This window comes from Austrofundulus limnaeus, unplaced genomic scaffold, assembly GCF_001266775.1.
Source record: "Austrofundulus limnaeus strain Quisiro unplaced genomic scaffold, Austrofundulus_limnaeus-1.0 Scaffold52, whole genome shotgun sequence".
In the NCBI taxonomy this organism is placed as follows: Eukaryota; Metazoa; Chordata; class Actinopteri; order Cyprinodontiformes; family Rivulidae; genus Austrofundulus; species Austrofundulus limnaeus.
This window is the reverse complement of record NW_013952454.1, coordinates 831913-845474: the sequence shown is the minus strand read 5'-3', so window position 1 is coordinate 845474 and position 13562 is coordinate 831913. Positions and strand designations below refer to the sequence as shown.

The 13562-nt window shown below is 39.7% G+C and overlaps 1 protein-coding gene across 1 annotated transcript in view; it reads right to left on the bottom strand.

Moving 5' to 3' along the window:
- LOC106517684 (axoneme-associated protein mst101(2)) overlaps positions 1–8936 on the bottom strand; it is a gene marked incomplete at both ends in the record, with an annotated part of 11646 nt that extends 2710 nt beyond the window's left edge. Inside the window, 1 exon segment of the mRNA XM_014008664.1 lies at positions 8795–8936. Within this exon segment, the coding sequence (XP_013864118.1) occupies positions 8795–8936 (142 nt within the window).
- Between the last annotated feature and the right edge of the window lie 4626 nt (positions 8937–13562).

Below are 13562 nucleotides of genomic sequence, written 5' to 3'. Positions count from 1 at the left end.
CCATAAAAGTGACAAAAACAGTTATTGTATTGCAGTGATTAATTTTATCTATATGTAGAAAATGTTACATTTACATCACATCATGGATCAGTCAGCAACAGCACCTGATCAATATGTGATCCATGATGTGATGTAAATGTAACATTTTCTATAGGTAAAATTAATCACTGCAATAAAATAACTTTGTTTTTGTCACTTTTACGACTAGGATTAAGATGTGTGACACAAAACCCTGAATTTTGGAATTAAAACATTGTCAAAGAATGGTCCAAAAAAGTAAAATAATAATAATAATAATAATAATAATTTGTATAGACAAAAGTACCTTGTTCATGTCAAAGTCAGAAGAAAAGGGTCAGACTGGGTGAAGATGATAGAAAAACAGCTCAAACAACAATTTGTTACAAACAACAGGTGACAACATCTCTGAACATATTGTAGCAGAGAAGCTATAACAGCAGAAGACCACGCCTCAAGTGCCACTCCTGTCAGCTACAACAGGAAACCATGGCAGTAAATTGGAAATTGGATTTACTGGACTCCAACTGTCTCCACATTCATCAGATCTCAATCCAATTGTGATGGAACAAGAGATTCACTTAATGGATGCACAGCTGATAAGTCTGCAGCAACTGTGTGATGTTATCGTGTTAACATGGACCAAAACCTGAGGAAAGTTGCACCTCCTAATCCAGAAAGAATTACAGAAAATTCTGAAAGCAAAATGAAGTCCAACCTGGTATTAGTAGACCTTATAAAGTGACCAGTGAGTAAATAATAATGTTAAGTTTAATCAACAGAATTTTGTCATAAAAAATAACTACAGTAATTCAACAACACTTGAACTCTTTAGCGGCCTTCTTTCCGCTACACAAGACTTATAAATCTTTTGAAACATGATGCAAACTGCCACCTACAGATTAGAATCTAGTACTGACAAGTACACAAACATTATTTCATCACACAATAGCCTTCCTTGTTGAAGAGCGCCCCAAACACAGGGTTCTGAGGGCCCAATGCAGACTCATTAAATCTTACAGACACAAAGGAAGCATTCTGCTCAGGATCCGCTTATTAGCAGCGCCTGAGTCATCCTCGCCAAGTATGCCCGACTCTTTATATCACACAAACCCAATCTGCACAGGTCACTCAACCCGCTGGGACTAACTAAGAGAATCACGTACGCACCATCAAATGCTATGAGCGTAGAACAATTATTGCTTTGATTTTATTTAGGCTGCACAACATTAAGAAAACAAACTGTTTTTACTGATAAATATTGCAATGATAATATCCATTGCAACTTTTGTAATCATGTTGGTCTGAAAAATCTCCATGTGCTTTAGTCCAACATCATCCAAATCAGTCATGGACATTAATCAACAGATTGACCATTTTTTAATATATTGTGCCACCCTAATATTGATCCGCCTCTTTACACAACACTGACCAATTCTATGCATTTGTTATCTCGTGTGAGTTATCGTAAAGAATATGAAGTCTTTAGTTGGCATAACACCTGCCAAAATGAAGTGTAGCAGTGTGATGTCAGTTCAGGTTATTTTAGAAACTTGCTCACTAGAAGGCTAGGGACAAACATAGAAACCTATTTTGTGAATACGCAAAAGTTTTTCATTATTTCAGCCTCAATTCTACACAGAAATGACATTTAGGAGCCCCAAAATTGTGTTTTCTGAAAACGAGTTCCAAAAAGGGACAATATCTTTAAATACCATCTTTAAGTTATCACTAGATCGACAGACGAAACACATCTTTTTTAAAACAATAATGTCACAACCTCACCTCTGATCTAACCTTCAACTCCAGGGCTTCCCTCTTCCTCTCTTCATGAGCATGTTACAGGCAGACATTTAGCTACAGGGGCACTGGAGCATCGTAAGAATACCCCATTTTGTTTTTCAAAGTCTTCTTTGGCTTGGCAACGCTTCAGGACGCCCTCAGAGCATCCTGGCGATCTTTCGATTCACAGAGATTTAACAGACATTTTCATCTGTAAGTTGCCTTTTTACCCCCGTAAATTTCATAAACGTCTGTAAATGATGGTGGGGGCAACCGTAATTATTTATGAATCAGAAGAGAGAAAGATACAGAATAAATTGTGCCAGCTTGGATAGAGGTGGTGGGTAGTGATGTTACAGCTTCAGTTGTTGTTGTAACAATTTCCGCTACTGGTTTGTTTTTAACTTTTTGGTCTCTATATGGATTTTGTAAACTTCCATAAGTGGGTAGTGGGGTTAAAGTGTCAACCCTACCTAAATGCCTGCTTACAGGTCTGTCTTGTACACGAGACTGCCGGTCTCAGAAAAAGTACACAAAAAGTTAAAACATGCTCCATGCCTTGTTTCCTGTTTTGGTGTATTTTTCATGGCAGCGTTGCAGCACCAGTGTTTTGCGTTGTTTTCGGTGTATCCCTTTGCATGAAGACATTTCTATAATCAGTGCCTTGCTTGCAAGTGTAGAAGACGTGAGTGGGGATATTTTAACAAACAACAAAAAGATTGATTTTATAAGGCCTGCTTTTGTGTGGACAAGGCCCATGTGGCAGCAGGTTAAAATATGTCTCAGGTGTTATGCAATCAGCCTTTCACACTTCAGTGGGGTATATATCATTTACAGAGTCTTGGCTGCACAATCGRTTTTCTTCGATATGACAGGTCTGCATCATTAGTTCTATTGACAAATGTGTCTACGTTTTCTCTCTTGCATATGTAGTTCATGTCCAACCCTACTCTTTATGAAGTCGAGGGGGGAGGGGCACATGCCAGACAGGCAGACGGGCCGATCTTCCAGATGTACTGGGCCGTCCCAAAGGGTACATCCCAGATCTTTGTAGGATAGCACTGGCACTACGAGACAGTGGGAGAGGAGGAGGAGGGGGTACACAATCAGACCAAATCCTCTTTAGCCCTCCCATTGTTTGTGTCCAGTGACCAATAACTATACTGCACTCTATTACTAATCCTGCCTTCCCCTCCCCCACGAGACCCTCCTTTGCCCCCATAGGCCTTTTCCCTCGGTCAGCACGCACACACAGATGCACACACCTTTATGCATCAGCGGCTGTGGCCTCCTGTGGGGGTCTCAATGCTCCGTCATATCAATTCTGATTGTCAGGAAACAGACATGCCCCTAATGGACCAGCTGAGCTTGTGTCTGCTGCCTCCTCCATTTTGTGTTGCCCATCTAACATCTCTGCTATCAGCCGGCTGAGCGGGGGGCGGGGGGGGGCATCACGACCAACTGAGGCGGCCGCAGCAGCTACGCCACACCATCTCTCAATGCATGCCATAAATCTCCTGTTAATTTGACAAACTCTTCCTGCGCTGCTGTGCAAAGGCGTAGAATTTAGTGCTGTACCAAACGATTATTTTATAATCGATTAATCTAACGATTATTTTTTTCGATTAATTGATTATTCTCACAACAAATCTGTACGTTATTCTGATATGAGTGCACTGGGTATTTAAAACGTTTTCATCAAATTAACAAGAACAGTTCTTTAATATCGTAAATAGTTTTTTCATGGACACAAAATATGCACTCTAGAGTCAATTCTTTCACAAAAAAAGCTTAAAAGATTTAACATCAATATAGAATCTCAACCAAAGCATATAAAATTCAAGTAAAAGAAATATAGTGTAAGATGTTAACAATCTAACAAATGAACTAAATCATGCAAATGTCAAGTCACTCTGGAAAAACTATAATAAACATTTATTTATTTTTTTTATTTAACATATTTCTCAATATATAAAAAAATAACAAATATTAAGACAACATCCAACTCTTTGTATTGTAACGTCAGTTGTGTAACTTTTTTCTTTAAGGTGAAAACTGTTGAAAACAACAAGACTGTTTTGTCTTATTACACAAATTAAAATCCAGCTCCACGTGTTTCTATTGATGTCATTTCCCTGCTAGAAAAATGTGTGATGGAGGTCCATGGAAGGCAAATAAGATTAAATCAAATAAACAAAAGAGGATGCAGTTAAAATAAATAAAAGGTATTTAAGCTACGTTTTGAACATCCAGAACACGTCCAACACTTGTTGGCTGCTTGTGCTCTTTAGGTCAGACGTGTGTTGGGAAGCTCCTCTGTTGTTTGAGACACTGGGGGAACCGTCTGATGGGGGAACATGGCTCGACCTAACACCGCTCTCTGTTTAATGGTGGATGAAATAAAGAAAGTGGCGGTACTTTATTTACTTTGAGCAAGCGAACGTCATGTTCACAAGATAATTAATCCACCAGATAATTCAGAGGCGGTCTGTTTGGTAAATTTTACTCCAGGAGCTGCGAGGCTTGTTTTCAAGCTTCAGACTGAACTGAAGCAGCAGCTGCTGATGTCATTCTGCCTTCAGAACAAGCATGAAAAACTCACCACTCTTATGCCAATACGGTTGCAATTAGGGATGCACCGATACCGAAACCAGTATCGGGTATCGGTCCGATACCATGTGCGTTAACTCGTACTCGTACTTGTAAAAGTGCTCCGATACTACAGGACCCGATACCAGCTTCATTTCGCTCAGTTTGTGCATTGACGCTCTAAACCAGCAGGCGGCAGAATCGCGCAACAGACTTAATGTCAGCCGCATAAAAAAACAACAGAAGAAGAAGACGACGACCACGTTAGCCGAGCTGAACAAACTTTAACAAGCAAGCAGTTTGTAGAGGAGGCGTTATGTCAGCGGTGTGGAGGTATTTTCAGGTGACAGTAGTAAGACGTCATCCCTGCTGTGACCGTGCTTCTGAGACTCCTAAACAAAGACACTGGTGAAGATCACAGGATCAAAACAATGAAGTCCACTTTGGCTGCAGCTGTCAAGAGGCGCTTCACTGATGCTGAGAAAAAAACCCTCTACTGCATCTAAACTGTACTGGATCCAAGGTAAATTAAATAAATAAAAATGATTAAAAACAATAATATAAGCCTTGATTTGCCTAAAAATAATTTTTATTTTTATAAGCGTTTATTTGCCAAGTAATCTGATGGAGGAAAAATCATTATGACCAAGCTACAACATGTTACAAATTAAACATTTATTACTTAATTGCAATTAATTTAACATACTTCAAAGTTTTAGTTTAGTTTATTTATATAGTTGATGGTACAATGTTCTAATATTCAGTGAGGACCCTGTAACACATTTTAGATAACTTGAGCCAATCATTAAAATCTTTACATCTACGATGAAAATGGAATAAAAAATAAATAAACTGGAAGTCTCTTTTAGGTGTATTAGGTTTATTTATTTATTTTTGTACATGCTGTCATAGTATGGTTAAATGACAGTAAAATGGTTTTAAACCAATAGTAATGTACTTTGTTTATGTTTGAAGTGCCTAATGAAAATAAACAGTTTAAGTTAATTATAAGGATTTTTAAGGATATTTATTAGTACTTGTATCGGTACTTGGTATCGGCAAGTACTTTAATGTAAGTACTTGTACTCGGTTTTCAAAAATCTGGTATCGGTGCATCCCTAGTTGCAATGATGCTTTTAGGTGCGAAGTGGAATTGCATGAACATTCACGTGGTGGTTATGTAATACAGCGAGTCGATAATAAAAAAAATCTGCATCGACAAATTTACATAATCGACGTCATCGATTATTTCAACTAATCGGTGCAGCCCAACTTGTGACGTCCATGGCCTACCCCAGTTACCACTACTGTGCATGTGTGTCAAGGACAGAAAGGCAGATGTGGCAGTGGAAGGTGTCAAAGCAGATTGGAGAGAAAAACAAAGTAAAGAACAAAAAAAGAAAAGAAAACGATTAATCGATTAATAAATTAGTCATCGATTATTTTAATAATCGATTAGTTGTCGATTAATCGTAGCAGCCCTAGTAGAATTATTGCATTAAACAATGCTATAATGTTAAAGATTAATCTGACCTCAGCAGCACACAATTAGTGTCTGTAATGAGCTGAATTATAGATGAAATAGGCCACCCTCTGAGCTCTCAGGGAGCTGCTGGATCAGCTGCAAAAACACCAGGACTGGAGTTCAGTAGGGCTTCATTTAAAGTTCGTATTGATTAATAGAATTCACCTTTCAAATGGAAAGATTTTTATTTTTTGTAAGATATCTAAGTAAGTATATCAATTAACTTGAATTTATGCAACTGTTTCAATCAAATCCTAGGAGAAATGTTGAAAATGTTTTAATAATGTTTTAAAAAGATGCTATTTCTTCATCCATTTAGAGCAAAATAACAGTCTCCTGATTTTTCCCCATTTCTGGAATCTAATTTCATCCCAAAGCACAGAGGGGTTTTTTTTTCTGTCTCACAACAGAATCAAAAGAAAGGAAGAAGAGCTCAGAGAGAAGCAGGAGGAGGTTCGGTGTATAAATAGCCACATGTGCGCAAGATGCAGGGGCTCATTAATTGGCCTTTACAGACAGGCTCATATCTATTTTTGTTCACAGTTTGCACGCATATGCACATGTGCAAACATGTGTGCAGAAGCCGACGTTCCCCACAACATTTCTAAATTCCTTTTTAAGAAAGCCGAAAAAACAAAATGCGTGTTTTTGTTCAGTTTCARTAATTGCACTGCTTTTTCTTTGCCTAGTATAACTGGAAAGGAAATCTTAGTAAAACAATATGAGAACATAAAGAAAGCGTGTTTCCTGGACACTGAGAGCAGGCTTAAGGAATTAGAAGGAGTTTAGAGGTAATCAGCCCACAAGTGAGATTATCTCCATCTACCTGCCTACAGTATCCACCTCACTGTCTCCGTCCACTCTGCTGCTCTGTCTCTATGAACGTGTGTACGAGTGGGAGAGAAAGAAAAAACTAGTAGTGATACGCTGTGCTGATTCATGGTTTTGTGTGGCGTCCTGGATACYTGGCTGAACATTAAGTGATGCAACTAAAACAAAACAGTTTTCTGGGTWCGTAGTGGCTCACATTATGAATACACACAGAGGTGCCACACTTAACTGCACGTTCAATCAAAACACAAACCTGCCCAGAGACATCACAATCATACTCTTCGAGCTTGGAAAAAAAAAGTGTCTCAAACTTAAAAACAAATCTTACACCACAAAAACAAAAAGTGTGTCAGCTACAGAGGTTCCTGCGAGCCCAGATCTTTGGGAGCGTCCAGCCCTGAACTAATCAATATGCACAGATGGCCTGTGAGCCTGATGCTGTAACATGAGGCGACATGGGAAAAGAATGAAGAGGCATGATTGATCTACTGTGGTTGCCCTGAAAGCAATTTTGCATCCATTTGGAGCATCATCTCARCCAGAGCCCACTGAAGGAACAATGCATCTGCATTCAAAACGTAATTTATGATGCACAGAAAAAAAAAGCTTTAATGCATTCATGCTAGTTGATGTTTTTTTGAATTCTTAAAATAAATTACGAAATCTGATATTAGACTAAAAAACATGATGTAAAATCTATTTTTGTATAAGCAACTCTAATCTATATTCACGTAAATAATGTGCGGTCTGTTTTTTTTAGTTACGCTCACATGACAGAGTAGTAGTCCAACTGTACAAACACATCATAGCTCCCAAAAGAGGATTACACCAGCTAGCTCTTCTGGGACCTCGGTGAACTCACTCTCACCCAGCAGAGGTAAAAACATCCTTCAACATCACCTCACTTGAGCTCTATGTGATTACAGCGCCGCTGATTCAGCAGCACAGCAGACCTGGAGCACATTGCTCCCGTTACCCCTGTCATTTTTTTWAATTTAACCAGTGTTTACGCCTGTCACTCGTGCAGGAACGTGGCGGTTGTGCTGCCTGCACAGGTTTCTCTCGTCTCTCTGCCTCATCTTCCCCTACGTCACATCTGCAGCCCTCCACAAAAGATTATCCGACTATATATATATATTCAGCCGTATCATCGATGGAGACGAGGCTTATTGGATGAGTTGCTCTTGGGGCTGTACGGGAAACAAACAAACAGAAAAACACTGACAAATGCCGCCCTTTCAGCAGGAGAGATGGGTATTTTTAACCCATAGATTCCTCGAGGGGGCAAAAGCGAGGCAAGTCAAGCAGAAAGTTAAACGCAAACAGCAGAGGGAAAAATGTAAGTTTTTAAGCACACACACATTTTGCAAAGTATCAACACAGACAATAAAAAAGGAATAGATTTAGTTTTAGGATCATGTCAGTTGTATTAAGGCAATAATAATAAACAAACCACTTCTTAAAAGCAAAAAAAATAAATAAATTCTACAATATCTCATTAATTATGCCACATACATCATTAAATCTGTAGCAGTTTAGGTAAACAATGCCAGGAGAATAAAAACATTACCCAAACATACATTTTCAAAATAAAACAGTAATTACATAAAACGTGATAAAATGAAATATCTAGCTGCGTTTGATTTCATCAGTGTTTCAGCAGACTTCATTCATTCATTTTATTTTTTTTTACATAAATAAGTCGCACGTATAAAACCAAACAGCTACCTCCGCGAGGTCCGGGGGACTACTTTTATTTAACAACTTGAAACTACATTAAAAACATGAAGTATGAAGGTTGCATCATTTTCACTGCTGTGACAATAAGCAGCTTGAAAGTTGCGTTACGATAGAGCGTGTTTTTAAACTTATTTTTTGTCTTAATTAAAGCGTTACAATAGTTGTGGGTTGTATCCGGCCAGCGCGTGCCAGCGGGGCATTTAACCAATCTGTGCGATCTGAAAATGGCGCCGAATGCACAACAAAAACAAACACTCGCTCAAGCCCTCCCCCTCCGACAGACTTAACGCGATATAAAACCGGGCTTACCTACTCTGGTTTTAGCATGAATGGAGAAGAAAACGGCGCAAAAAAAACAGCCAACACAAGTCCCGCAAATATCCCGCGCGCCGCGCTCAGACGGGAAACAATGTTCCGGAGCCACGCATGCTTTGTTGTGCTGAAGGTGTCCCTGATGCTCATAAAGGGGGCGGAGCCTCCGCGCCTCCCAGCAGGCGGAGGAGACAAGTTTCTGAACTCCCTCATCTTTACTGCTGCAGAAACCCACAGGGTTGAAACTGCTCAGATGGTCAACACTACAGACTGTTGTTAACAAAGTAAAAGTACTTTGTTGCTGTACTTAAGTACATTTTTTCATGTATCTGTACTTTACTTAAGATTTTAACATGGGTAGGCCTAGCTTAGACTTTTACTCTACTACGTCCCGATGCATCTCAGTAATCCAGGTAAAAAATCAAAAGGAAAAAAATTGTATAGGTCCTCTGGACGGGTTCTTCTCTAATGAAGCATTTCGTCTCTCCTCCAAGAGACTTCTTCAGTCTGAGTTTCAGGCAAAATTTAGGCTTTTAAGTCCTGCCTCCATGTGACTGATACATCACATGGCTATCGTTCACACCTAATTAACACCTATTGTTAACGGGGTGGAGTGATACTGCCAATGGCCACGCTGTAGGAGGGGGACAACTGAAAACGGAGGCCTCCACCTCTGTTTAATGATGGACAGTCTTTCTTCAAAAAAATGGCTTCTTTTACTCCTCTCTCAAACCAACGTTCCTCTCTATCAAGAATGASAACATCCTCATCTCTGAAAGAGTGACCGCTGGCCTGTAAATGAGAGAAAACTGCAGAGTTCTGGCCATTAGATGTAGCTCGTCTGTGTTGGGACATTCTTTTGAACAGTGGCTGCTTTGTTTCCCCGATGTATAACTGGTCGCAGTCCTCCTGGCACTTAACAGCATATACAATATTGCTCTGTTTGTGCCGGGGCACCGGATCTTTGGGGTGAACCAGCCTTTGCCGTAATGTGTTTTGGGGTTTGAAAGCTACTGGGACATCATGTTTAGAAAATAAACGTCTCAGTTTCTCCGAAACACCCGCAACATACGGAATAACCACTGGTTTGGGTCTGGGTTTGGGGTCTTCATTTTCACCTGAAGGTTGCATGGAATCCTCTCTGTTTCCTGTCTGCTTTACTCTACTACATTTTACTGAATCTGTACTTTCTACTTCACTACATTTCTGTAATGCATTGAATTACAAAATACATTCATGTCACGTCACATTACGTCTTTTTTTGTGTGTTTGGTTTTTTAGTTTGGAGGTAACAGTGGCGAGAGGGGAATTACTGTAATTGGTCCATTGAAACACTGCAAAGCAGGAAAGTACCATTAGACCCTCCTTCAATAAAAACCGGAGTGGTTCTGCATCACCTGCCGGAGCAGCAGCAGCAYGCCCAGAATGGATTCCACCACAGAGGAAATGYGCCAGGTCTTTGTGCAGCTAAAAGTTTTATTTTTGGGGGTTGGTTAAAGTTTTCTGGATGGATCAAAGTSCACAGAGTGGCTAGAAGGAACAAATTTGAAGGACTGGTGTACTTTCAGTCCAAGGAATAAGACTGTGGAATAATCTGGAAAGTGATTATAAAAATGCTGCTCAATAAAAAATTTTAAGAGAATGATAAAAGTTACGTTTGTCAAAGAGATATGAATTTATATGATGTGTGTTTATAAGGACTGTTGTTTGGGAAGGAGTTGAAGTTTGTTATTGTCTTGTTATTTGAAGATTATTATTGTTTGAATTTATTTTGGGGGAAAAGGGGGGCAGATATTAAGATTTTTTTTTTCTTATTTCTGCTACATTTAATTTTATTTGCGATCTGTGTTATTTGTTGTATGTATAGTATTTGTTTTTTTTCCAAAACTTTACTAAAAAAAGTCTTGAATGATTAATAGACCTTGGAGTGACTAGAAGTCATTTAAATAAGTCCATGGGGTGGCTACAAGTCAAACAGTTAGACAGTTTGCCAACACTTTTTTTATGAATTGTCCCAGTTTAAATAAATTAGAACTAAAATAAAAACAGATTTCCACCACAAGCAAAATGCTACATCAGAATCATATTCAACCTCAGAAAGAAAATGAAAATCAAGCAACATAAAATGATAAAAATACATGCACTTTTTAACTGCTGGTACTGATCATCACTACAGATTTCGAAAGAGCCCTAAAGACAACAATCATTAACAGAGTTCAACATCCAGAAACGGCAAAACACTGAGGTTTTATTTTATTATTATATGTGAGGTACAGAAAGACAGTTTTAAAAACATGAATAAAGAATCAAAAGAACATTCTTGAAATATAAGATACCAGGATTTAAAAACAAACAAAACCAAGCATACGTGTCTGATCACGTGCGCACATTTACACACTRGCTGTCTCAATGAAGCCCGGCGTGGTCCCCACCCATCTGCCTGACCCCATTAGGGACATACGGCTTATGGGCAGAGTGGGGAGGAGGAGGTATGTGTGTGTGGAGGGGAGGGGGGTTATTATTATTCTCTTAACCACACGGGGTAAAGGCACCATCATTTCTTTTTGTTTTTATTTGTTTAAGTTTGATTTACAGAGGCGAGCTTTTGTGGCGTCCGAATCTTTTAAGGTTCTGCTCTGGTTGGTTTGTTTTTCCAATAAAGAAAAGAAAAAAGTCTTACCAGTTTTAACATAAAAAAAAACCCAGAATAAAATAAAATAAAAACCCAGACAAGAAAACGGAGCGGTTTCTTTTCGCTTAGACCTTGATCGCAAAGCAAACTGATTGTGCAACGGTTCACTAAATGTTAACCTAAATGTTAACCATTGACCCAAACCACCGGGCGGTAATCTGCACCAAGTGAACAGGAAGACACTACAGATTCAGGTGTTTTATAATGTTTTTGCACCCCTGTAAAGCAAGCCTGCAGTTGCTTAGAAACTCCTGCCCAGCCCAGTGCCAACTACTACTATTACTGCTGCTGCTGCGAGGAGCAGGTGTTGAGCTGGACCCAGGAGGAGAGGCAGGAGTGGCAGAATCCAGAGGAGAGGCRAGGAGGAGCACGGTCCCCTGAGACAGGGACAGCCTGGAACCACAGACACAGAGACGACCCGCTCCCCTTCGCCCTGTAGACACACCCCAAAAAAAGAAAAAAGAAAAAAACATTGACACACTCTGCAAACCTCTGCCGCTCCTTCCTCGGCCGCCTCAAAAGACAAACGTACGATGACGCAGAGCGTTGCTCCAGCTGAGCGYTCGGGGCGGGTTCTGTTTGCTTGGAACATCGTTATCCCTTCCTGGCACCGTCGCTCTGTGATTACATAACACCACCACCCTCCATCGCTCTTTTGACTTTTCAGTGCCGCATCTGGGCACAGACAACACGCATCCCTTTAAACCTTACGTAAAACGACGACCCCCCGCGCAGCTCGGACCGTGCTTTAAAACACGAAGCGGAGGCGAGGCTGCGTGTTTGCATTTGCGCTGAGCTCGGCGGAACGCTGCGGCTAGAGGGGTGGTAGCTGGGCATCAATATTCATGGGGCGCCATTATGTTATGAAACATTTATGAAGCTGGAACGGCTCGGTGCTTCCACAGTTTCCTGCGGGCAGACGCAGCACAACAAGATTTCCCCTTTCTCCCCCGCTTTAAAGGCTCGGTGACGACTAAATTACAGGAAAAAAGTAAGGAAAATACACGACCCCACACAAAAAAAATAACAACTAATAGTCCAATTAAAAATATATTTCCAAGAAATAGGTCATCTAAGGTTCAAAATGCACATCCATTGATGAGAAATGCTGAAATTGTATCTATCTTGGTCAAACACTGAACATAAAACACCCAAAGCAGCTACCAAAACAACTAATTTTAGCTCTATATCCATAAAACTGAACGAGTTATAGTCATTTCTGTGTTAGCTAATGTTGATTAGCCGCGCTTGTCAGCTTGATTTGGATTAACTCTAAATGTTAATCAGTTYTAGCAGCACATCGAATGATTATTTCCTGAAAGCATGTGTAAAATCTGTCCAGTGGATCAGGAGATATTTTGCTAACAGGCAGATAACGCTAACTGCAAACAGCTAATGGCAACATTTTAAATTGCTTGACTATGTGTTGGGGATCAGTCTCAGCTACAACTACAAGGTTAACATCTGTAAAATGTATGCTTTAAAGCTGTTTTTGCCTTATTTACGGTCAGATAGCTGTGGCAGCCATCTTTAATTGCGTCGACTCTGAAAGTTAATCAGTTGTAGATGTATAATCAAGAACTTTCTCCGAACTTTATTTGGATTCCTACAGTGGTTCATGATATTTTTTTGCTAACAGACACACACATATACACACTAACAAATATTTTTGCCCAAATTTGCCTGCAGTATTTTACAAAACAATAAACAAGTTCTGACTGACATCCCCAAACCAACACGCAGGCTGTGATTTGCCTGGATGTTGCTGTCAAACCAWGCTGTGTTGGTTTACACTGCCCCCTTGTGGAGACAGGGAATACAACATGCAGACAGACCATTTTAAATAAMATTTGAACAAAAAGTAAGGACATTTKTGTTTAGTAGRTTATTGCTTCTTAGCAYCAAAGGTTYTTRACAATAAATCTTATATCAGGCACCTGATTGGCATCACCTGGGGGTACCAGAAGCTTAAAACAAGTGTCAATAGCAGCAAAATAAGATCAAAAAGAAAAAAAATGTATAGGTCTTCTGGACGGGTTCTTCTCTAATGAAACGTTTCGTCTCTCCTCCAAG